Raw genomic sequence first — 25,939 nt, forward strand, 5'->3', positions numbered from 1 at the left:
GTCAACTACATCTCAATAAAACTGAAAAACAAATCTCTGAAACCCTGCTGAGACTATATCTTACATCAATTTCTCTTTTCAGTTCTTGGTGTTTCCAAGTTGTTCTAATTCCAAGTTGTTCTAATTGAGTTGAAAGAGAGAAAGAGATAAAGAAAGGAAGGAAGGAAGGAAGAAAGAGGGGGGTGGTTAGGGAAAGGAAGGAAGGAAGAAGGAAAGAAGGCATGCATACATACATATACACATCTTGTTTTATTTCAGGAACACCACAGAACAGGCTTGAGGCTTCACAGCTAGGAACAGAATCCAGAATCACACCCTATGTGGTTCCAAATTTCTAAGAAGCCCTTGGTGCTGAACACAAACGTCATTGTCCATAGCACTGACTCCTGTGATGCCGGACACTGGAGCTGATGGTAAGGTTTGCTGACCACGTGCCAACCTCTGACTCAGGACCACAGGAATACTGGAACTTTGTGCTCTCTTCAACTCTCTTAGGGAGGAAAGTGGGCTCTGCTTCCTACCTAGACTGTCAGTGTGGGATTCTAATGTGGAAGCAGGGTACACGTTCCAGAACTGGAACTTGGAGGTAGGCAATAGAAAAAAGAATGGTCAATTCTAATTTTGGGAGTAATGATCTGAGATCTAGAACCTGATCTGGTACACTGTAGGCACTTTGGTGTAGCTGGATGAATGAGCGACTAACAAATGACATCTTTCAACTTATTCCCTTGATAGTCTCTTATGGGGCCCCCTCTTTTGTCCACTCTGGTTTACACTCACAAATAAGTGAGTGGCAAATAAGCTGAATCATGAAACGATTACTCAGAATCTCCTTGCCTTTGTTGCTAAGATTAAGAGAACAAGATCTGTAAGATTTCAGAGAATAGTGTATATATACACTGATAATTTATATCAACTTTTTATTTCTCTTTATGTGCACATATTTCTGGAGAGAGTATCCATAACACTTCGGTTTCTATGTGGTCCTGGCAAAAGTCTAAAAAGAATTTCTTGTTTAGAAGTTATCCTACTCATCTCTGGCCCGTGAAGAGCAGATCCACTGACATGATATAAATGCTCTTTTTTGTGGGGGGAGGGCTATTACCAGTCTGGGACAAGATAAGGTAGAGGTTTAGTTGCTCATACTCACTTTCCATTCCCGTCTGTATCTTGATAACAAATAGTTCACAAACCAGCACTGGCTTACTACTGAAGACACAAAGTAGCCTGTATTCCAGGACCTGTCCTGGTCCCAGATGAAAGAACAGGAGTGAAAAAATAGAGTGGGGGAAAAAAAAAAAAGAATAGGAGTGAAAAATAGTGAAAAAAATAAATGGGATTCCATGTCTAGTAACACAGTTGACTTGATTTTTAAGTTGCCTCTTCCATGAAAAATAATTGATAAAATGTAAAAAGAATAAAAAAGTACAGTACAACTATCAAGAGAATAATCATTTGGCCCAAAAACATAAATGTGGGCAATAATCCAGAGAGAACAGTTGGTTTTAACCTTAGGGCATTTGCCAAATCTAGAAAAATCTTAGCTGTGGTTTTCTCAGGCTCATGAGTTGTAACAGATGGGAAATGATGCCCAGAGCTTATTCATGTGGGGAGCATGTGAGATATCCCCTCCCTGAAAATCTGAGAAAGCAAAATTCATATTCTCAGAATAAGAGTGAAACAAAATAAAATCTGCTCTACCCTCTAGTAGAAGAGTTTTTTAAAGAAAATTTCATTTGAGACAGAAAAAAAAAAAGGAGCAAACAACTGTTTTGGGGGAATTTGCAATCATGAGTTAACCCATCTGTCATTTATAGTCTAAATTTGCTTTACTATTTGCGCCAAAATAACCCCAAGCAATGGTTTCATTTTATAGTGGCCCTGGATTTGTGAGAACCCAAAAATTGGAAGAAAGAAACAAAAATCCCTAGCGAAATCTATATTTAACCTAGGTGTCAAAGAATTTACACAAAAAATTTCATAACAAAAAAGAGCAACTTATAGCAAGAAATGAATAAGTACAAATAGGAAAAAAAAAAAAAACTAGGAGAATCAGCAGAAGGAAAATTTAGTAAAAAGAAGCCCATAAAAATTCAATATTGAGAGGCGCCTGGGTGGCCCTGTGGGTTAAAGCCTCTGCCTTCGGCTTGGGTCATGATCCCAGGCATCGGGCTCGAACCCCCGCATCGGGCTCTCTGCTCAGCAGGGAGCCTGCTTCCTCCTCTCTCTCTGCCTGCCCCTCTGCCTGCCCCTCTGCCTACTTGTGATCTCTGTCTGCCAAATAAATAAAAACAAAATCTTTTTTAAAAATTCCAATATTGAAATTGTGAGACACAGAACATAACATAATCAAAATTCTATATAAATACGTAACATAAACACATATTATAGATGATAAAAAGAAAAAAAAAACTTTAAAATGCCTGTAATAAAAATGACAAAAAAGCTACCTGGAAAATAATTCAGGGGTGCCTGGATGGCTCAGCTGTTTGGGCATCTGCTTTTGGGTCAGGTGGTGATCTCAGGGTCCTGGGATTGAGCGCCACATCAGGATTCCTGCTCAGCAGGGAGTCAGCTTCTCCCTCTGCCTCTGCCCCTCTCTCCACTATGCTCACTTGCTCTCTCTCTCTCAAATAAAAAAAAATTTAAAAAAATAAAATAATTCAGAAACATAATAAAATACCATTAAATAATTTAAAATTATAGTATAAAACATCTACTTAATAAAAAAGGAGTCAGTACAAGATGAAGGAAAGTACACAAGAAACAGAACACAAAAGGTAAAATGGCATCATAAATTCAACTGTATCAGTATTCACATTAAATGTAAATATAAATTAAACAAGTGAATCCAAGTGTACATTGTAAGACTGAAAACCAAACAAGAACCAACTATGCTGTCTATAGCAGACACACTTCAGATTTAACTACAAATAGATTAAAGTTAAAGGGATGGGAAAAGACATCCCAGACAAAAAGCAACTGTAAAAAAAAAAGCTGGAGTGGACAAAAGAGACTTTTTAAAAAATATGCATAGGGATAACAGGGACATTCTATACTGGTAAAAGGATTAATCCACCAGAAAAATAAAATAATTACAAACACATATGCATCTAATGACCAAGTACCAAATACATGAAAACAAAACTGACAGAAATTAAGAGAGAAATAGACAATATAAGCACAATAGTTGGAGACTTCAAAATCTCACTTTCGATAATGGATTAGACAACTATGTAGAAGGTCAACAATAACAAAAAAAGAGAACACGAATAATACTATGAACCAACAGGATAAACTAACAGTCATTTACAAAACACTTCACCCAACAATAGCAGAATATACATTCTTCTCAAATGCATACGGGACATTCATTCTTCAGGATAAACCACTGCTAGGCCACAAACCTCTAAAAATTAAAAATGATAGAAATGATACAAAGTATGTTCTCTTATCACAGTGGCATGGAATTAGAAATTTATCTGTAACTGAAAGAAATTCAAGAAACTCACAAATATGTGGAAATTAAACAACATATTTCTATGAAACCAGGATCAAAGAAGACATCAAAAGGAAATTAGAAAATACTTGAGATTAATGAAAATGAAAACACAACATAGCAAATTTTATGGGATGCTACTAAAGCAGTGCTGAGAGGGAAATTTGTAGCTGTAAATGTATGCATTAAAAAAAGAGAAACAGGCACCTGGGTGGCTCAGTGGTTCAAGCTTCTGCCTTAGCTCAGGTCATGATTCCAGGGTCCTAGGAGCAAGCCCAGCATCTGGCTCTCTGCTCAACAGGGAGCCTGGCCCCCCCACCGTCTGCCTCTCAGCCTACTTGTGATCTCTGTCTCTCTCTCCCTGTCTGTCTCTCTGTCAAATAAATAAATAAAATCTTTAAAAAAGAAAGAGAGAGAGAGAAATATATCTTACTGTATGGTGACTAACATAATAAAAAATAATAATAAAAAAATAAAATAAACATCTCAAAACAATTACCTAAACTTTCACCTTACATCAAAGGAAAAAGAGAAGCAAACTAAACCAGAAATAAGCACAAAGAAGGAAAAAGTAGGCTTAGAGGGGAAATTAATGAAATAAAGGGAATATACAAGCAATACATGAAATTTACTAAATCAAACTTGGTCCTTTGAGAGAGCAACAAAACTAACAAATCTTCACCTAAACTCACAGAGAGAGAGAGAGAGAGAGAGAGAGAGAAGGAGGAAGGAAGGAAGGAGGGAAAGAAAGAAGAGGAGGGAACACTATCCAACTCGTTCTACGAGGCCAGTATTAATCAGACACCAAAACCAGACAAAGATATCACAAGGATAGAAAAGCCAATACCTGAGTATAGACACAGAAATCCTCAAGAAAATATAGCAAATTAAACCCAGCAACAAATAAAAAGAAATATACACATGACTAAGTGGAATTTATTCCAGGAATGTAAAATTGGTTTAACATCCAAAAAATCAATTAACATAATATACCATATTAATAAAATAATAACATAATAAAATAATAAGAAAACCTATGCTTACCTCAACAGATGGAAAAAATACAGTATTTGATAAAATCTGGAACCTCTTATGACAAAAACACACTCAACAAACTAATAGTAGAAGGAAAATTTCCAAATCTGATTAAGGACTTTTATGAGAAATACTATAGCAAACATTATACTTCATGGCAAAACACTGGTTATTGGGGCACCTGGGTGGCTCAGTGGGTTAAAGTCTCTGCCTTCGGCTCAGGTCATGATCTCAGGGTCCTGGGATTGAGCCCCACATTGAGCAGGGAGCCTGCTTCCTCCTCTCTCTCTGCCTGCCTCTCTGCCTACTTGGGATCTCTGCCTGTCAAATAAATAAATGAAATCTTTAAAAAAAAAAACTGGATAATTTCCTCCTAAGATCAGCAATAAGACAGTTACTTCACATAAAGCCTGGTTCAACATTCTAGTTTTCATCATTTTACAGACCCTTTCTTTACATGCTCTCAAAATTGTACCCTGGGCACCTGGGTGGCTCAGTTGGTTAAGCAACTGCCTTCGGCTTGGGTCATGATCCTGGAGTCCCGGGATCGGGTCCCACATCAGGCCCTCTGCTCATCAGGGAGCCGGCTTCTCCCTCTGTCCCTTGCCCCTTTCGTGCTTGTGCTCTCTCTCTCCCTCTCAAATGAATGAAATCTTTTAAAACAAACAAACAACTAATTGTACCCTGAGTGAGGGCCTCACCAGTGGGTTTTGGTACCATAGTCTGTGGGACTCCTGAATCAGAGAATCCTGGGAACTTCTCTTCTCCACTCCCCTGACCCTGTCGTGCAAAAGGCTTTGGGTTCCCAGCTGGAAGTTGAACAAAGGGCCCAGGCCCTTTGGTGACTCTTTAACTTGATTAATTGGCCTGTTGCCCCGGGTATTACTGATCAAGTTTCCTCCTTGCAATCCCCACCTTTTAACTTCCTGAGTTTCTCCAAACAGGGGTAAATAGAGTAGACTTGTTTGGGGCCTTTTAATGTTGGAAGAGCAGTAGGGAGTCCCTTTGTCCCACCCAACATTAGGTAGTGCGGTATTAAATTGTTTCAACCCCATAGATATCCATTTTATTCATCCCGTTTTTTAAAATTTACTTATTTATTTATTTTAGCAATCCCTTCACCCAGGACCCTGACATCAAGAGTCACATGCTCCTCCAACCCAGCCAGTCAGGCACCCTTATGCATCCCCTTTTTAAATGAATATCTAAAGATTCCCACCCTGAGGGGATGAGTTGAGTCTCCTGACCTACCCCTTTCTGTTTCCTCTTTGTTTCCCTCCTATCAGTACTTGGCTTTATTCGCTTTGTTTCTTAGTAACTGTTCTAAAACGTCCACCACTAGGCAAGGAGGAAGTTCCTGAATCACAGTGGAGCGTCACTGAGGGAGATTCATCAAAAGGGGGGTGAGCTCTTAACAGTGCACCCCGAATCTAGCAGGGTTGGTCTGCTTTATTTGTTTTATACAGTGGTATCTCACACTAAGTCCTATTAAAAACTAGACTCTCCTTAAAAAAAAAAAAACAGGTGTGAGACTTAGTCTCTTTCTTTACTTTTGAGCAAGAAGCTACTTAAGGACTCTTATTCACAAGCTGAAAGATTTAGAATGGCAATATTCCATCTCCCAGCACTCAAGACCGTGCACTGTGAAAACAAGTGGCCTTAGAGTCCAAGAGCATCAACCCCAGCCCAGCAGCGATGAGATGTGCAGCCCTAAGCAAGTAAGTGGCCGCTTTGTTATCTGCAAAATGGGGATCATAAAAGTTAACTCACAGGGCGTGTTGTGATTGTAAATTGCAGACTCTCACAGATGTAGGAAAGTATCCGGCTTAGATGGCTACATAGCAGGTTCAGTAAAATTCACCTTCTCTTTGCTGCTTTGCCCCCTTAGGGCAACCTCTACCTACTCTCCCTGCAAAAGGAATTTCTTTCCTATTCTATGGTGCAAAACCTGTTTTCTCTTTGGGCTCCAGGAAACACAAAAGATGTGGATATCATCCTGAACATCCTGAGCCCTCAGGTGCTATAGAAAATTATTTTATTGTGTAACTTGTACACTTTCCGTTCCCTCCATATGGTTCCACCAAGAGAACTTGAACTTTGTATGCTTGATACTTTATCCCCAGCAACTACTCTGGTCCCGGCGCCTCTCAAAATTATTTGTTAGATGATAGAAGATGCTTGAAGACCAGGAGGAAACTCTCCATTGCTTTTTCTTCTCTGATTAATACTGTCCCATTGCTTCACTTTTGTTGTTGTTGTTGTTGTAAAGAATTTGCATTCCAACTCTTTAACATTTTTCCCCAAATGACTCAGCAATTTCGGCAAGTATGAAAGCAGATTACTAACATTAAGACAAAAAAATCATTGACTCTCGTGCATTATGACACACGGAAAGCTGTATCTTGCTTACTTAGTTCAACTTGCTCACTGCTCAGAGTCTAGTCCAGGACTAGCATACATAATAAATAAAGCAAGAAATTACACCCATAATCCCAAAAGAATGTAAATGGAATTTCAAGCAGAACAGCAGGTCTGCCAAAACTGATGTCTAAATAATTGTGGTTTCTGGTTTATGATGTATGCTACACGCTTATGGAATTACTAGACCATAAAGGACCTTGTTAAACCTTTAGAGAAGGAATTGGGTATGACTAATTTCCAGGAGTACTCTATAATATTTTCAATTATTTTATTTATTATGAAATCATAAAAAAAAGTTTAGAACTTTATTACTCATTCTAGAGGACTGCTGGCAAGTAAAATGCTTTCAACTAGAATAAGGCAGATGTAATGAGCAGAGACATTCGTTTCTTTTTCCAAGAGGAATTTATCTGTTAAGACTGGTAGAGTAAATACAATACGGTAAGGTATAAAAAGAAAGAAGCAAATGGATCTGTTACTGAAATCTTTTAAGACTGTATCTGCCTTACTAAGGATTCTTTGTTCAGATATGTATGGAGCATGATAAACAGAAGCTCACTTAAAAGTGTGACTCAGAGGGGCGCCTGGGTGGCTCAGTGGATTAAAGCCTCTGCCTTCAGCTCAGGTCCTGATCTTGGGGTCCTGGGATAGAGCCCTGCATCTGGCTCTCTTGCTCAGCGGGGAACCTGCACCCCTTTCCCCCTCTCTGCCTGCCTCTCTGCCTACTTGTGATCTCTGTCAAATAAATAAATAAAAATCTTTTTAAAAAATAAAATAAAATAAAATAAAAGTGTGACTCAGAAAATAGTGCAGGCAAAGTGTTTATGCCCTGAAGACTCAAACAGATACGTGGCTAAGTGAAAATAAAGTAAGTAGTCTATCGTCAGTCTCGCTGATTTGCTTTACAGAATAAGAATTCAAGGGACGCCTGGGTGACTCAGTTGGTTAAGCGGCTGCCTACAGCTCAGGTCATGATCCCAGGGTCCTAGGATGGAGTCCCACATCGGGCTCCTTGCTCGGCAGGGAGCCTGCTTCTCCCTCTGCCTCTGCCTGCCTCTCTGTTTGCCTGTGCTCGCTCGCTCGCTCTCCCTCTGTCTCTGGCAAATAAATAAATAAAATCTTTAAAAAAAAAAAAAAAAAAGAATACAAGAGCAAAGCTGCCAGTACTATATGAACTAATGATCTTAATACCATATCAGTCCTTCTCAATAAATGAATAACAGGACTTGACTGGTTATTAGTAGAGAGTTGTCTACTAAGTGTCCTGCCCCAGACAGTGGTACTGACTTAAAGCCAAGAATGGTCCCACACAGAGTGGGCCCACAGGCCATGTTTGTCTCCCAGACAGGAGTATCTTGAACCATCTTCTTTCCAGTACATCAAGAAAAAGGACAGTATTGCCAGACCTTTAAATAACAACAACAAAGAAGAAGAATGTAGTTGTAGTTATTAAGGAAACAATAAAATCATTTCTTGGGGCCTCCACGTGGCTCAGTCAGTTAAGCCTCTGACTCTTGATTTCAACTCTGGTCAAGATCTCAGGGTCAGGGTCATGATACTGAGCCCCATATCAGACTCTGTGCTGGGCATGGAGACTGCTTAAGATTCCCTCTCTCACTTTGCCTCTTCCCCTCCCCCACCCCACTTGCATGCTTTTTTTCTCACTCTCTCAAAATAATAATAATTATTATTATTTTTATTATTATTTCTACTTATTTTTAAAAACCTGGGAGATTATGAATAAGTGGTAACGGTTCGAGGGACAAACTTAAATAACCCACCTCTTACCATATGATCCAACAATTGAGTCCCTTAGTATTTACCCAAAGGAGTTGAACACTTACATTCTCAAAAGCTATAGTATATGGATGTTTATCGCAGTCTTACTCATACTCATAATTGCCAAAACTCAGAAGCAATCAAGATGTCCTCTGGTAGGTGAATGGATAGAGAAACCGTGGTCTATCCAGACAATGGAATATTATTCTGTGCTAAAAAGAATTGGGCTCTCAAGCCATTAAAAAACGTAGAAGAATCTTAAATGCGTATTAGTAAATAAAAGAAGCCAATCTGAAAAGGCTAATACTGTATGATTCTGACCATATGATATTATAGAAAGCCAAACTATGGAGACAGTAGAAAGATCAGTGGTTGCCGGGAGCTTGAGGGATGGGGGCTGAAGAGGTGAAGCACAGAGGATTTTTAGGGCAGTGAAACTACTCTGTATGAAACTGTAATGGTACATACACGTCATTAGACATTTGTCCAGATTCATAAAATGTACAACACCAAAAGTGAACCCTAATGTAAACAGACTGGGTGATTATCAGTGTATCAGAGCAGGCTCATCAGTTGCAACAAATGTATCACTCTGGTGGGGGATACTGACAATGAGGGTGAGGGGACATCTGGGAAATCTCTGTACTTTCCTCTCAATTTTGCTGTGAAACTAAAACTGCTCTAAATCAGAAAGTTGGGGCGCCTGGGTGGCTCAGTCATTAAGTGTCTGCCTTCAGCTCAGGTCAGGATCTCAAGGTCCTGGGATCAAGCCCCATGTGGGACTCCGCTCAGCGGGGAGTCTGCTTCTCCCTCTCCCTCTCTCTCTCTTTCTAAAATAAATAAATAAAATCTTAAAAAAAAAAAACTAAAATAGAAAGTCTGTCAAACACACACACACACACACACGCACACACACACACACACACACAAAGGTAAAGATACAGAAGATGCAAAGATGTAATGGAATGCTCTTCAGCAATAAAAAGGAACTATTTAAATAAAATAAGATGAAATCAGAGGGAGACAAACCATAAAAGACTCTGAACTCTAGGAAACAAACTGAGGGTTGCTGGGGGGGAAGAGGATGGAGGGATAGGGTTACTGGGTGATGGGCATTAGGGCATGTGATGAACTGAGCAGTAGGTGTTGTATGCAACTGATGAAGCCCTAAACTCGACCTCTGCAACTAATAATACAGTATATGTTAATTTTTTTTAAAGATTTTATTTATTTATTTGACAGAGATCACAGTAGACAGGCAGGCAGAGAGAGAGAGAGAGGGAAGCAGGCTCCCTGCTAAGCAGGGAGCCCGATGCGGGACTCGATCCCAGGACCCTGAGATCATGACCTGAGCCGAAAGCAGCGGCTTAACCCACTGAGCCACCCAGGTACCCCTACAGTATATGTTAATTAATTGAATTTAAATAAAATAATTTTTTTAAAGATTTTATTTATTTGAAATGAGTGAGAGAGAGAGCATGAGGTGGGGGGGGAAGGTCGGAGGGAGAAGCAGATTCTGCATGAAGCTGGGAGCCCGATGTGGGACTCGATCCGGGGACCCTGGGATCATGACCCAAGCCAAAGGCAGTCTCCCAACCAACTGAACCACACAGGCACTCGAATCTAAATAAAATTTTTAAAAGAACTACTGATCCATGCAATAATATTGAAGTGGGCCAAATGCATTATGCTAAGCCAAAGAAGCCAGATTGAAAGTCTACCTAGTGCTCAGTTTTATTTATGATGTTTTAGCAAAAAGCAAAATATGGCAATAGAGAACAGATCGGGGGTTGCTAAAACCAGGTGGGGTGGGGGGGACTGTGCCCAAAGAGGCAGAAGGAAAATGTAGGGAATGAGGGAACTTGACCACAAGACTTGTTTCCTGGATCCTAGAGGAGCACCGGCAGTGCCGTGCCATCAGAATCACTGGAGTGAATTACCTGAACTAACTACATTTCGTTAGATTTCAGACATGCAAATGAGCCCAGGGAAGTGAACATCTAAGATGCCTATCTGCTCAGAAATCTGAGGAAGCAGCCGCAAAGGCAGGCCATGGCTCCTCTTTGACATTTGCTCCGGTCAAACCAAAAGGAAGCCTTTGATGGTTCTTTCCCCTTTTTGGAAACAGTCCAAAATTCTTAGCTTCATTTATAAGACTTTTCGCAATCAGATCCTTATTTGCTCTCTAGAATGGTCTCTAGCCCCCTCACATCCCTCCTGCCCCAGTATGCCCTTGTCGTCTTGTCCAGGATGACACAGTATTCCTCTAACTCACCGTATTCTCTCATACTTACAGGCTCTGCCTATTCTAGTTCCTCCTAAATACATCGCTTCGAAAGTGTGCTGGTAACTCCTCTTCGTACTTAAGGACTCACTCAAACATCTCGAAATCAAGGGACACTTTCCATGACCTCTGCTCACTCTCAGCACCCAAGCAGAAGTTGACAGCCCTCATCTGGGCTCCCATTATGCTTCATACATTCGAATGCTGTGCTCTGATTCTAATCAGGCCACTGAAAATCATTGCTTCATTTGTGTCTGCTTCCAGCCTGTCATCTCCTTGAGGACAGGGACCACGTTTTTCACCTCTGTGCCTAGCGTCTGGCGTGATATCTATTACGTGAAAATATGTTTTGATTACATGAATGGCTGAGTGGGTGGATGTGGTGTATGAATGATGGCTGGATACATCAATAAAAGCTATAAAATAAGTATGTAAATGTATATTTCTCTATTTTCTCATTCATCAATAAATCTGATGGACTGATTTTGGCTTTCTATTTATCCCACCACCACTCCCTGTTTTCAGATATGAAATGCATACCGATCAAGTTAGATTATAATAGCTGCAGAAAATAGTACATACCGGGTTGGAGGGGACTCACATATTTTAACATTGCTTGGCTGTGGCTGTGAAAGGCAGCACCTTTCAGGAAATACAAGTCTCATGGCTTAGACAACGTCAAGATGACCAGCAAATCAGACAGTTACTATGTACTGTTCCAGTTTGATCATGGTTCTATAGGCCCACCTTTAATCTCAAAAATAGCATCAAATAGCTAAAATATAACTGTAATCTTCCTCCTCTGCATTGAGGAAAAGGAGAAGTGGCAGGGAATGGGCAGAAAAGGACGCTATGCTCTACTTAGACAATTAACAGGGACAGAGAGCTAGGCTTAGATGAATGAAGCAAAATGAATAAATTAAATAATCATGCATGAGGGAAAAATCTAATAATTAAAAAATACTTTTAAGGGGCACCTGGGTGGCTCAGTGGGTTAAGGCCTCTGCCTTCGGCTCAGGTCATGATCCTGGGGTCCTGGAATTGAGCCCCACATCCGGCTCTCTGCCCAGGAGGAAGCCTGCTTCCTCCTCCCTCTCTGCCTGCCTCTTTGTCTACTTGTGATCTCTGTCAAGTAAATAAATAAAATCTTTAAAAAAAATACTTTAAAAATGTACTTTTGGCATAACAATGCTTTCTCCCAGATACTCTTAAACTTAATAAGTTGGTACAATATGCAATTCAAGTAATATAAATGATTATGATAAATATGCATATAATATGGTATGAAATGCAAAGCAACCAGTTGTCAGGCTGTTAGTGTTAAAACACTATTGAAGGTCAGTGCAATGATTCTGAGTTCTGCTAACTAGAACTATTGCCCACATTTGTTCATAGCTTGTAGTTATTTGTGTTTGCCTACAGTTTAAATAATACAAAATTATTAATAATAGAAACCTAATTCTAGAACAAAGATGCCTGAGATATGAACATAAATCCAGAGCTATGACTCTAGGACAAATAGCTGATATTTAAGAGCCAGACAACATTCTAGTGTCACAGTTTTAGAGAAGTTTTAGATTTCATGTAGGAAATCCATAAATCCATACCACATCAAAATGCATACTGAGAAAAAATTCTATAGACTGCTGTTAAATCCCTTTGCAAACCTTTTTTTTAGTGTTACTCAAGTTTTTCAGATTCAATCCAAGAGAGCATCTCCTGAACACAGTAAACCCTTAATCCCTAAACTTCTGGTTCTCTAAAAGCAAAGAAATAATCAAAGCACCAGTGGGCAGCTCAGCAACATCTCTCTGGCCCCCAACACACACATACCCTTCTTCTTTCCATTCACTCATCACCAAAAGGATTTTGTCCAGCTTGAATTGGGGAATGTACCACAGATGGCAGAAACCTATGGTATCTTTTTAAAATCCAGTATTAGGAAATGGGATGAATGTGCATTCATGACAAAATATTGTAAATTGGGGAATCTGGGAAAACCTAGAGCCATGGTTACAGTGAGTCGGGAGCTGAAATCAATGCTCTCTTCAGCTACACGCTGCTTGAGGGCCAGCACTATTTCTTCATGTGGCCAGTATTCGCTGTCATTCCATCACTGAGAATGCAGAGAGCTAGAAAGCTAGTGTCATGAGGAACCTGGCATCAGAGGAACCAGTCGAGAAGACCAGTTGTGTTTTCCAGCCTCTCTCACACCAGCTCTGCTAAGAAGACCTGGAATCTTCTCTAGCTCTAACCAACCTCCTCCCTCTAGGGACTGGGCTCTAGCATGGGATGGAGATCCTGCTTTAACTCACATGGACCAAACATCTTAACCATCTAGGTTGCAGTTACCCGTCTGTCCCTTCGTCCTGTCCACCTGGAGACTCTTGTACTTAGTGCAGAAGATTACAGCTGCTGTTAGCTTGATATCAGCCCTCACCACGAGGTCTCCAGGCTCTAGGAGATACTATACTATAGTAAGGGTTGTTGGCACGCAACCAAAGGCCTTGCTTCTAGTGAGTGAGTTGGCAAAACTAATCTAACCAAATGTCTTTCCAAATGCCCAGCCATGGAAATCCCAGCAAGCTTCCTGGGAAGCCAGTGCTAAATAGATCCCCATATCCCAAATGGACAGTGCTTAAGAAGATTGCCCGCATCAGTAGCTGAGGACTAGTGAAACTCAAGTGAACTAACCAGGACAGAGGGGCCTACATCATAGTCAGTACAAGAATTAGACTTAGTGAAAAGCAGGATACTAGAGTAAAAAGAAAAATTTGGAACCAAACAGAGCCAGAATCTGGGCTCAGGTACTATCTTCATAAATGATTAACCAGTTTGATTCTCAGTTTTCTTATCTCTAAAATAGGGTAATGATGGCTTTTGTCAGCTATTGTTACAAAACATTATCTCACAGAATCTGTGGGTCAGGAATGCAGGCGTGGTGCATCTGGGGGCCTAGGACTTAACAGTCTCTCCTGATGTTGCTTTTAAAGTGGTAGCGGGGTGTGAGGACACATCTGAAAGCTCAACTTGGAAAGAACTGCTTCCAAGCTCACTCATCTGGTTGGCAGGACTCAGTTGCTCTTGAGCTGGGGGACTGAGGGCAACTTACATGAATTTCCCAGGCCTTCCTCAGTCTCTTGACACAAGGCAGCTCACCCCCTGTCAGCTGGCTTCTCTCAGAGCCAGCAGGCTAAAAAGTTAGAAAGGGCTCCCAAGACCGAAAACCAAACTATTAGTAACCATATTTCAAAGTTTCAGCCTTACTCTTTGGCTATATTCTATTCGTTAGAAATGAGTCCCTAAAGGGGCACCAGGTGGCTCAGTCCGTTGGGCATCCAGCACTTGATTTCAGCTCAGGTCATGATCTCAGGGTCATGGGTTCACCCCCCCACCCCCACCTTAGAGATTCTGCTTGTTCCTCTCCTTCTGACCCTACTTCTGCTCTTCCTTTCTCAAATAAATGGATAAATAAAATTTTCAAAAAAAAAAAAAAAGAAGAATTGAGTTTATAAATCCAGACCACACAGGGGTGTGGATACCAGCGGTGGGGGGCCAATGAGCGTCATCTTAGAGGCTGTCTACCACAATGGCTTCAATGTAAAGGGGAAAAATATATGGAAAGCAACCTGTGTTTAGTAGGAGTCTAATAAGTAATAAATACTAGTGAATTTCTGGCAGACAGTTCTTGTTTAAAAGCCACAAATTTGTACCTCTGGAAGAAGGAGCCATGATAAATTATTAGAAAAGATTCATTTTTATCTAGACTTGATCACTAAGATAACTGTACTTAATTGTATCTCATACTAAGTTTCAGGTAGTGCAACAGAAATTTCTGAAATGTTTACCTACTGAGAAAAAATCAGTGGGTAGGGGAAGCTGTTCCTAGTTGCTAGGAGAGCAAAATCCCTATAGAGATTAGTCATTTTGAAGGTGATACTTCATAATGACATATATTTTTAACTGTAGGATTAATGAAAATAATCAGGTAGGTAAGTGTTGAGACCAGAAGTAAGTATATTTTGGGGGAAGAACATCAAAAAGACTTGGTCTGTGATCTCACCAGAAATGTGTGTTAATGGGGCGCCTGGGTGGCTCAGTGGATTGAGAGGCCAACTCTTGATTTTGGCTCAGGTCATGACCTCAGGGTTGTGAGATGGAGCCCTGAGTCAGGCTCTGCACTCAGCGTGGAGCCTGGTTGAGATTCTCTCTCCTTGTCTTTCTGCCCCTTCCCCTGCTTGTGTTCTCTCAAAATAAACAAACAAAATCCTTTTTTTTTTTTTAAATGTTCATGAAGTGTTGAATAGCCATTTCTCTCCCCTCTTAAAAACAAGTCAGATTAAAATGTTTAGCACTCATGGTCTAAAAGGGCAATGTTTTTAGTATATTTAGATAAAATTCCGTATATTTTAAAAACATGAATTCGAGGGGCGCCTGGGTGGCTCAGTGGTTAAAGCCTCTGCCTTCGGCTCAGGTCGTGATCCCAGGATCCTGGGATCGAGCCCCGCATCGGGCTCTCTGCTCAGCAGGGAGCCTGCTCCCCCCTCTCCCTGCCTGCCTCTCTGCCTACTTGTGATCTCTGTCTGTCAAATAAATAAATAAAATCTTTAAAAAAAAATCCAAAACAAAACAAAACGTGAATTCAAGGGGTGCCTGGGTGGCTCAGTTTGTTGGGCATTTGACTCTTGATTTTGGCTCAGGTCATGATCTCCGGGTCCTGGGATCGAGCCTCATGTAGGGGAAGAGAGTCCACTTAAGGATTCTCTCTCTCTCTCTCTCTTTCTCTGTCCTTCTGCCCTCCCCACTACTCACACACACACACATTCTCTCTCTCTCTCTAAAATAAATAAATAAACCTTTAAAAAAAAAAACCCATGAATTAAAAATGTCAAAAATCCAATCCTGTACCCCTTACTTGAAATAGTTTAGTCACACTGTTCCCCATGAAACTAGTTAAGTCCGTCCAATGTACTGAGTCTCTTATTTCCCTCAGGCTCTTTTTCAGAGGAGTCATTCGGTGATTATGGCTACATAAAAAATAATAAATTTCTCTACAAGTAGATACTGAGTACACTTGAAGTATGCCAACCAGGAATTAAAAAAACAAAAACAGGAAGAAAACAAAACAAACAAACAAACAGAAACCTGCAACAAAAGTGGGTTTTGCAGGATAAAAAAGAAGCATTCACAAGAGTTCAAGAATCTCTTGTAATGAAATCAGGGGACAGTTTTCTGTATCTGCTGAAATGTTAGTGTACTGCTTGTTAAGGTCCTGACTTTCCCTGTCAGTTCAGACTTCTTGATTTCACTTCTCGTGTGCCAACAGATGCTGTATTTCAAGGTGGAACAAAGCTTGCCTTTCAGAAAAGTGCACCAAATGGAGAGTTTACTCTATTCCCTCATTCTCTGTGCATCTGTTCCTCCTTGGTCCTGTCTCTTTACATGTCCGTTACTGCTTATCTTTCCCCTCCTTCTTTTCTATTTGCTCTTCTCACTTTCTCTTCAAACACTTCTCACTGTTTACTTCAATGTCTTTGCTTTTTCCTTTGTTCTCTGCACTCCCCACGTATGATCACCAGCTGTCCTACTTTCTGGGGCACCCTCCTTTGCACTCATTTATTATTCACTATTGAGTCCTCACTTTTGAATCCCCTTTTCTTATCATGCCTGCTCCTACTCTCCACTGTTCATCATCAGTTTTCACAATCTACTGAAATGAGCACATCAGTGTGTGTGTGTGTGTGTGTGTGTGTTTATGTTGGAGAAAGGAATGCAGAGAAAACATTTGATGTTTTTCCCTTTTCAGTCATTTAAGCATCAGCTGTTTAAAAAGGATGCCTCTGGGGGCGCTTGGGTGGCTCAGTGGGTTAAAGCCTCTGCCTTCGGCTCAGGTCATGATCCTAGGGTTCTGGGATCGAGCCCCACATTGGGCTCGCTGCTCAGCAGGGAGCCTGCTTCCTCCTCTCTCTCTCTGCCTGCCTCTCTGCCTGCTTGTGATCTCTCTCTGTCAAATAAATAAATAAAATCTTTAAAAAAAAAAAAAAAGCATGCCTCTGCCCACCATCCTGTTCCCAGTCTTTATTCTATCTCTTTTAAAATGGCATTATTCAGCTTACCGAACAGGAGTGTGTTGGAGCACTTAGTAAAATAAATTGGAATGAGAGAAAGGAAAACCCTACTTGTGTTCTTGGGGACAAGTCACCAGGTTCAAGTGAAGAAGCCAGGCAAGAAAGAAAAGAGGACGAGCTGAATTAGACCTGGCACATCTCGGAAGAGAAAACCATCACATTTTAGTGACTAATCCAGGACTTATGACCTTACAGAAACCCCCTCAACCAAAAAACACCCCACATGTCCCGGCTGCACATGTCAGCGCCTGGGGGATAGACATTATAAACAAGGAGTCGCTTTCCATCTCAACACTTTAATCATTTTACCAAAATAATCTGAACACACATACATAAATACTTTGTTATAAGAATGTGCAGCATAAAAAGTCCCTGAGATACATCCAAAAATGACTTGAAGCACATTAAATGCGATTATTCACCATACTAATTACCAAGAACTTGGCTCCCTTCCCTTATATCCAAGGCAGGTGACACTTGGATATGTGTGTGTGTGTCATATATATAGATGCATGTTTTAACACTAACCAGTCTCCCTTTCTGCTGCCTGATTTTCTGCTGCCTGACTTTCTGCCAGTTTACTGCTGTTGGGCAGGAAGTCATTTTCATACTGTAAGGAAGGCTCATGGGGAGGTGAATTAGTTCTTAAGCCCTGGGGTGCCAGTTGATGGAATGATGGCAAGTGAAACTAGGAGGTCCCCCAAAAAGACATCCAACCCCCTCACTTTGCAGTTCAAGTGACAGAAGCACAAAGGGGTTTGACCTGTGATAAGCACAGCTGGTTCTGCCACTATGACCGTAACCTTAGGCACGTCTGGACTCCTTCCTTTGTACAATGGACTGGTGATAGTCACAGCAAACATCTTCCAGGTGTTTCCTATGTGCCAGACACTAAACCAAGGACTTTAAGTATCTGATCTAATTATTCCAACACTTCCATAAACTATAGATGATTACCTTCAATTAGAGATGGGACTATCAAAACACACAAGGCTTAGATTATGTACCCAAGATAAGGCAATTAGGAAATGTTGCAAAGCTGATCTGGAACCCAGGAATATTTGCCTCCAAAATCCCTCCATTCCAATTCTTAAATCCCTTCTAAGAAATACCCATCAGGTGGGTTCCCAAATTCCTTCTATGGCTGGAAGTCTTGCACAGCATTGACAAACCACGGCCAAAACCAGGCCCCTCCATCTGTTTAGTATTGGCAAAGGCTGCTTTTGCCCTTACATCAGCAGAGTTTAGCAGCAGCAGAGACTGGATGGCCTCCAAAGCCAGTGATAATTACTCTGGCCCTTTACAGAGGGTTTGCTCATCCCGTTCTAGAACTTTGAAGATCTAGAGTGTCCTGTAACTCTGTAGCACTTTACTGAGTACAATGCACTTTGGGCCACATAATCACATTTAATACTCATTTTGCACGGACATTCATGCTTTATAAAGGAGGAAGCTAAAGCTCAGAGAGTTTAAGTAACCTGCCTAATCAGAACCACGCACCCAGTTTCTGACTCCAAATTGCCAACTCTTCCCACGAAGCCACCCTGTCCTCTCTAAGCTACTGCTTGAAAGCAAGTCATACTGCCTTCCCTATCCCAGTATCATTCCAGGTGCGCTCACATCGTTAGAGTCATCCAGTACCAAAAATATGAAATTTGTAAATTTTTTGAAAGAAAAGTTTATGCCTGAAAAAGACAGCATGACAATCACAGAAGACATTTTTAAATATATATATGATGCACTTATATGCATTCTGGATATGAATTTTAACCTACTCAATTTAAGAGTATGAAAACAACATAAAATGAGCAACTGCTGTATTTCTTACTCTGACAAGATCGGTCTAAAAAATATTGTTCCTTCCATACCCAGAATTTGCACATAAGTAAAAATTCAAGTATACCTTCCTTCAGCGAAATATTTAATAAATATGGTGTTTTAAATAGACTTACCACCAAGAAAAGCATGGTAAAATAATAGTTACTCATGTAGCTATGTAATTTGATAATTTTTTTTTCAAAGAAAGCATAGGTGCTTCCTCCTAGTCTGAAAATGCAAGTTCAATCTAAGTAACAATGGTGATTCTTGAAATCATATAGTTTAGCTTTAGGGATACATTTGAAATACAGTATGAGTCCCCTTTTTATTTCAGATATATCCTGAAATACATGTTGAGAATTGTAGACATACAAACACATAAGGAGGAACCCTGAAATCACGGCAAAGAAAAAATTTCTCTTTTGCCAACTGACTGCTATGTGTTAGGCACCTTTATTTATTTTACTTCCCCAAATGCTCACGATGAGCTGTAAAGTATTGTCCTCCTCCATTTTTCAGATAAGGAATCTGAGGTTCAAGGTTATTACTAATTTGCAGAGGTCACACAGCTGGAATCAAATCTAAGCCAGATGACCTCCAAAATCCACTCTCCCGGTGCCCCATGTAGATTCCCCGTAACACCAGTACCTCATAAATACTCATTTTCAAGAGAAGAATTTTTCTGGGCACCCGGGTGGCTTAGTCCGTTCAGCATCTGACTTTAGCTCAGGTTAAGATCTGAGTCTGCTTCTCCCTCTCCCTGGGACCCTCCACCCACTCGTGCTCACACTCGTGTGTGCTCTCTCTCCCTCAAATAAACAAAGTATTTTTTTAAAAGAATAAAATTTTGGGGACGCCTGGGTGGCTCAGTTGGTTAAGCCGCTGCCTTCGGCTCAGGTCATGATCCCGGGATCCTGGGATTGAGTCCCATATTGGGCTCCTTGCTCAGCAGGGAGCCTGCTTCTCTCGCTGCCTCTGCCTGCCTCTCTGCCTGCTTGTGTGTGTGTACACTCTGGCAAATAAATAAAATCTTTAAAAAAAAAAAAAGAATAGAATTTTTAACTTTTTCTTTATTGGCTAGCTGATAATTTGTAATGCCACCCACACTATAATATTTAAATAAGGAAATTTTATCAGTGGGCTTTAATTTCTTTTTTTTTAAGATTTTATTTATTTATATGACAGAGAGAGAGACACCGCGAGAGAGGGAACACAAGCATCGGGAGAGGGAAAAGCAGGCAGCCCACCAAGCAGGGAGCCCGATCCAGGCCAGATTACAGGACCCCGGGGACCACGACAGGGACCACGACCAGAGACCGGAGCTGAAGGCAGACACCCAACCATCTGAGCCACCCAGGAACCCCTTTACTCTCTCCTTTCAAGGAAAAGAACTGAAGCGGTTGGATTTTAGGGAGCTTTTCAAGTGAGTCTGCAACAAATGCAGAGACAGTAGTTAACTCTATGATTCAGCTAATTGTCCTAATCAAGTGCACAATTGCTGTTCACGGCGGAACTTTATATAAACCTGATTAATCTTGTACCACACCCATAATAATCAGTCACTGAGGGTCATTATAATAAATCGAGGATTTCTTTATATTGTATCTGTATTAGATAATGGATGTTAGCTGAACGTATTGCAATAACCATCGCACATTTTATGTAAACTAACCATCATGCTCTATGCCTTCAACGTATACAGTGACATGTGCTAATTATTTCTTAATATAACTGGGAGAAAATAATAAATCTAGGACAAAAAGAAACCATTGTTTGAGGCTGTAAATCAACTGGCTTTCTAGTTATTGACCTATGGACTGTATTACATTAAAGAATGTCATTTTAAACAAATAGGTTCTGCCAACTGATTTATCAAAGTTAATTACTTACTTGTTGGCAGTGGCAATTCGAGGAGACTTTAAAGAGCCTTCCTTGCCTTACACATTTTTGTCTTTCCTGGCACCAGCAGCCCAGTGTTTGGCACAGAGCAGGCACATGTGGACGCCTACTAAGTAAGCTATTCATTCACAACTTTCCAAGGCAATACATGTATTTTCAAAGTTGGCCCCAGGACACTATGTCAAGGTCACTAGGAGGGGAAGGATGCACTTGACTACCATGCAGACCAGGAGGGGAACCTGCTGGCCCTAAGGAAAGTTGCAGATTTGGATTTTAACAAAACCCAAAGCTCGCTGCAGAAACTAATTTAGTTCCACTCCCTAGCAACTAAACATTTTACCAAAAACTGACTGGAAGGGGAAAAAAAACTAGCATTAACAGACACTTTTTTCCACTTCCATGATTCCATAATGCAGTACAATCTTTCCTTGTTCTGCAAACAGGTAATATTAGCACCCCTGAAGGACTGATGTTCCTGCTGAGAATTTGGTCCAGTGAAATAGATGAGAACAAGTAATTTTGTGGAAAGTGACACCTTGGCTTCCTTCTCCTCTGTTTGTAAACACAGGCTGGTTTTCTGGAAAGAGGGGAAAGGTTGCTTCCACTTTATTTTCACATCTGTAATTTCAATACACTTCTTAAAAATTTTAAGTTATAGAAAAACATAGACACAGAGGAAATAATTTAGATGATCATTCACATTGCAAAGGGATTCTCCATAGGGCTGCATTAAATGCTGAACTCTCCTAAAGCAGTGATTGGGACTTGATCTAAAAGCAGCTTTCCAAAAATACATTTCAAAAATACATTTGTAAAAGTGAGGTATACCTATAGATTCATCTGAACTCTCCTTCAAGGACAATCTAGCATCTTCTTTGCATTCATAGAGCAAGGGAATAAAAAGGACTTGTTAAGGAACAGTCAATGGATGTTTGAGTGACCCTCCTCCTCAACTTCCTTCTTCTTAGGAGATGAGGCTTTTCAGAATTCAACAGAGGACCCACTGGTGGCCTAGTCCTATCACTGTTCCACAGCAAGCCGCCTTCTTAAATCCTGGGCTTGCTGCACACCGGGGCAGTGAAACGGGAGTGGGGATTTGGAGTCCATACAGACCACAAATACGGCCTGGGGCCAATGAGGAAAGCCAGAGCAACTAACTCAAAGGCTTCCGGTAGAGAAGCTATTTTTTCCCCTCTGCACCAGTTACACAGTAAGGAAGGGCTCCCTTCACAGGTGAACACTGATGCCCATGGACAGCAGACAGAGCCCAACTGCTGTTTATGCAAAAACCCCATGAGAACCAGGAATCCTTCCCACCCAGTCTTTGCGCTGAGTAATATTGATTGGCCATATGGAAACTACCATTTCCCCATAGAGTACAAATGGGTGTTTGGAAAACTCCATCCCATGATTCAGGAGTCCAGGAGATGCACAGCTGAGGCTCAAAAAGCTGCCAATCTGACCTCCCCAGGGATACACGCACAGGAGAGCGGCCTCACCGCTCAAACCAGCGAGCCAAGTTGCGTATGCTCTTGGGCCGGTCCCTGGCGGTCTGCACAGCCTGGCAGGCCCGGCACCAGGGCTCGTCCCAGAAGGAGGTGATGTGCACGGCGTAGCTCCGGCGCCAGTAGAAGTAGCGACGATAGACTGCCGGGTTTCGGTCGAGAAAGAGCAGGTAGGCAGCCAGGGAGGAGGCACTAGGGAAGTCATCCACGTGGATGAAGGCACCGCGGGGCACGAAGCGCTCGTAATTGGCACGGTCGGGGCCCAGCACCACCGGCACGGTCCCGGCCAGCAGCGCGTTGCGCCAGAACTTCTCGGTGATGTAATCGAGGTGCTGCGAGTTCTCGAAGGCCAGGTAGAACTTGTAGCGGGCCACCGTGTGCAGGAGACCCGCGGCCGGCACCGGCCGCCCAGGCCCGCTGCGGCCGAACACGTCCACCGCCACGTGCTGGCTCAGCTGGTGGTAGTAGCGGACCCGCGCCTGGCGCTCGTCCCAGTTGCTCACCACCCAGGACACCAGCCCCCGTTTCCGGGCGAGCGGCGGGCCCAGGCCCGGGGGCTGGTCGCTGGGATGGTTCCTGGGGTAGAGGTAGCCGTAAGGCACGAAGACGTCCGAGTCGGCCCGGTAGGAGAGGGTCCAGTTGAAGAGGTTACCCGCCAGGCTGCGCAAGCCGGGGGAGTGGGAGGGCGACTCGAAGTTCATCCACACCCAGCGCTGGCCCGGGGGCCTGAGGCGCGAGGTGGCCACGGCTTCGGCCGTGGCCGCCGCCTCGTCGTCCAACACCCGTAGCTCCAGCTCCTCCGTCCAGCGCGCCTGGACGCCCCAAGGCGGGGGCCAGTCGGGGGGGGCCCTTCACGAGGTCCCGGTGATGGAAGAGCACCGCCTGGGCCTCCGCATAGGCCGCTCGGTCGGTGAGCAGGCGGCAGCCGCTGATGTTGAAACGCAGCCAGCAGTCCGGGGGCCGCCGCGCGCCGCTGTCGCGCCCCGCGAAGGGTTCCCACCACAGCAGCACGCCCACCGGCTGCGGCGGGGAGGGGGACGCCCAGGGCAGCGGCGGCAGCCCTGTCCAGCAGGAGTAGGCGGCCAGAGCGGTGCACAGCAGGCCGGCGGCCAGCGCCGAAGCGCCCCGCGGAAGCCCCCGGCCTCGGCGCCGCCGGAAGCCCCGACCCGCCGCCCGGCCCCACGGCGCCCCCATGGCGCGCGCAGACACCGCCGCCGCCTGTCGCCCCGCGTCCGCCGGCGGAGAGCCGCGGAGCCAGCTCTCATGCTGCCGCTGCGGCTCCAGCCGTCGTTGCCGCTCGCCGCTGCCCCTGGGGCGGGAGAGGGCGGTCCCGGAATCCCGAGGCTCGCGGGGCTGGCTCTTCTCTCCGCGAGTTCCCGCAGGGCGCGCCGCCTGGGCGAGGTGAGCCGGCCGGGCAGCCCAGTTGGGCGCCGCCCCGTCCCTCCCCTCCACCGTGCCCCCAGCCCGACCCGCGCGGCCGCCGCGGGCCCTTCCTGCCGCCCTCCGCCCGCCCCCACCCCGTCCGGGACCCCCGGACGCCCCGCCGCGCGGCCCAGGCCGCTCACCCGCTCGCCGGGATCCCGCCTCCGGGGGTCCCGGGCCTTTCTGCGCGCGCCCAGCACCCTGGCCTTGAGCCGGGGCCTGCCCGCGGCTCTCTCCCAGCTGCGCCCCCGCTTTCAGTCGCGGTGGCCCGTACCCTCGCCTTGCAGAGGGGGGACTCGGTTCATCGCTGGGCGCGTGCGGAGAGCCCCAGAGCAGGCGCGGGTTCCTGGGGAAGGAGGGCCCGGGGTGCCGAGACCCCGGGAAGGCGGGGACGGAAGATCGGGTGCTCTTCCTTCCTCACCGCCCTGCTGTGGCCAGCGACGCCTGCCGGAGGGAGGGAGCCCGAGAGGCCGCGGGGACGTGCGGGCTGAGGCGCGGCCACTGTGGCGGTGACCCGCGGAGACCGGCCGGCAGCGCGACCCACAGAGCTGTAGTGCATTTTGTGATACCAAGTTTCCAGGGAGGATAGTTGTCCCAAGAACGTTTCCTTTGCCTGCCTCTCGAGGAGAGGATCGGAGGAATAAAACATTTTCTGAGCAATCGAAACGTTCTTTTCCCTCGCTCCGCCTCGAAATACTTCTGACTGCTAGCCCATAGCATTCTTGGTATGGGGCTAGGAGGACTCACAAGTCGAAAATGAAGGTATGGCCCTTGTGGCCTTTGTGTTCAAGGCACTTCCTGCCTATTCAGTGAAAGGAATGAACAGCACTATTCTTTTGACTAAGCACGTAAGAAACAACCGAATTTCTGTACTCATGAAGATCACGCAGAACACTCTGGACTGTAAAATGATGGCCAGGATAATTACTACAGCACCCAAGTTTAGGATATAAAAGATAAGGATCTCAAATCCTCCTGCATCAATGAGTCACAACCCAGGCATCCACTTCTACAGTCACTTGAGCAGTTTTTTCCCCCTACAGTTTGAATTTGGATTTCTGGGTTTAGACCCAGAATTTAGGCCTTCACTTAAGTTATTAAACTCTTATTCAGTGAAATTCCAATAGGCCATAGGTGGGCTGCTGATCTAAGGAGAGGCGGCAGCTGGGAGAGAACTTTTAGTAGAACACAGCTGTGCATGGTGGTTCCATGCACAGTAAAGTTATAGGATGTTAGAGGAGAAATAGATTTGCTGAGAATGGGGCCAGCCTGTCAGGTGTTATTGATGCTATGCATACAGAAGATAAACCTGGATTTGCCTTTAGAATTTCCTGGGAAGAACTTTCTCTTTAAAAGTGAGGTACAGATTGTAGGGGCACCTAAGTGGCACAGTGGGTTAAGCGTCAGACTCCTGGTTTGAGCTCAGGTACCTGATCTCAGGGTTGTGATTTCAGGACCTTGAGATCCAGCACCCCCTTCACCCCCCCCCCAACCCAGATGGGCTCTGGGCTAAGCTGGGAGTCTGCTAAGACTGTATCTCCCTCTCCCTCTGCCCCCTCCCCCCACAAATAAACAGTAAATCTTTTTTTAAAAATCAAGTACAGATTGTAAAAGCTTCTGTAAAGATGGTTTCATGTGCCTTGCCTCCTGGCCCACAGTGACAGTTTTGACTGTACCCATCAACCTAGTGACAGTTTCCTACACACTAAAACCTTACTTGTGTGTTTTGCTTTTTTAATTTCACAGAATCATTTTCAAGCTACTTAAGCCAATTTGTCATTGAAATTAGGAATTTCACTTCCACTCTTACACTTTTAATTAAAAAAAAAAACAAAACAGGGCACCTGGGTGGCTCAGTCAGTTAGTTAAGTGTCTGCCTTCAGATCAGGTCATGATCCCAGCATCCTGGGGAGAGCTTGTCCCTCTGCCGCTCCCCCTGCTTGTGTTCTCTCACTTTCTTATTCTGTCAAATTCTATTGTCAGAGTCACCTCAAGAACATCAATTTCCATGGTCTCTACTTATTTTGGTAGTGTGAAGGATACAACTGTTTAGTCTTACCTTGATGTTAAGGGAAGGGATAGAAGAGGGTCTAGTTGGGTTGATAAAAACCCGTCATGACTTCTCTACAACCGAGTGATTCATTTACTC

At 43.6% G+C, this 25,939-nt stretch overlaps 1 protein-coding gene across 1 annotated transcript; it reads right to left on the bottom strand.

Annotated features, from left to right (window-relative positions):
• Positions 1 to 20,153: 20,153 nt before the first annotated feature.
• On the bottom strand, positions 20,154 to 24,168 carry FUT4 (fucosyltransferase 4). Its single transcript, XM_032359029.1, is given in 2 exon segments — positions 20,154 to 23,213; positions 23,215 to 24,168. Coding segments are annotated over 2 exon segments (1,203 nt in total). The 5' UTR covers positions 23,563 to 24,168; the 3' UTR covers positions 20,154 to 22,358.
• Between the last annotated feature and the right edge of the window lie 1,771 nt (positions 24,169 to 25,939).

The sequence above is a fragment of the Mustela erminea genome, chromosome 9 (assembly GCF_009829155.1).
Source record: "Mustela erminea isolate mMusErm1 chromosome 9, mMusErm1.Pri, whole genome shotgun sequence".
NCBI classification, from domain to species: domain Eukaryota; kingdom Metazoa; phylum Chordata; class Mammalia; order Carnivora; family Mustelidae; genus Mustela; species Mustela erminea.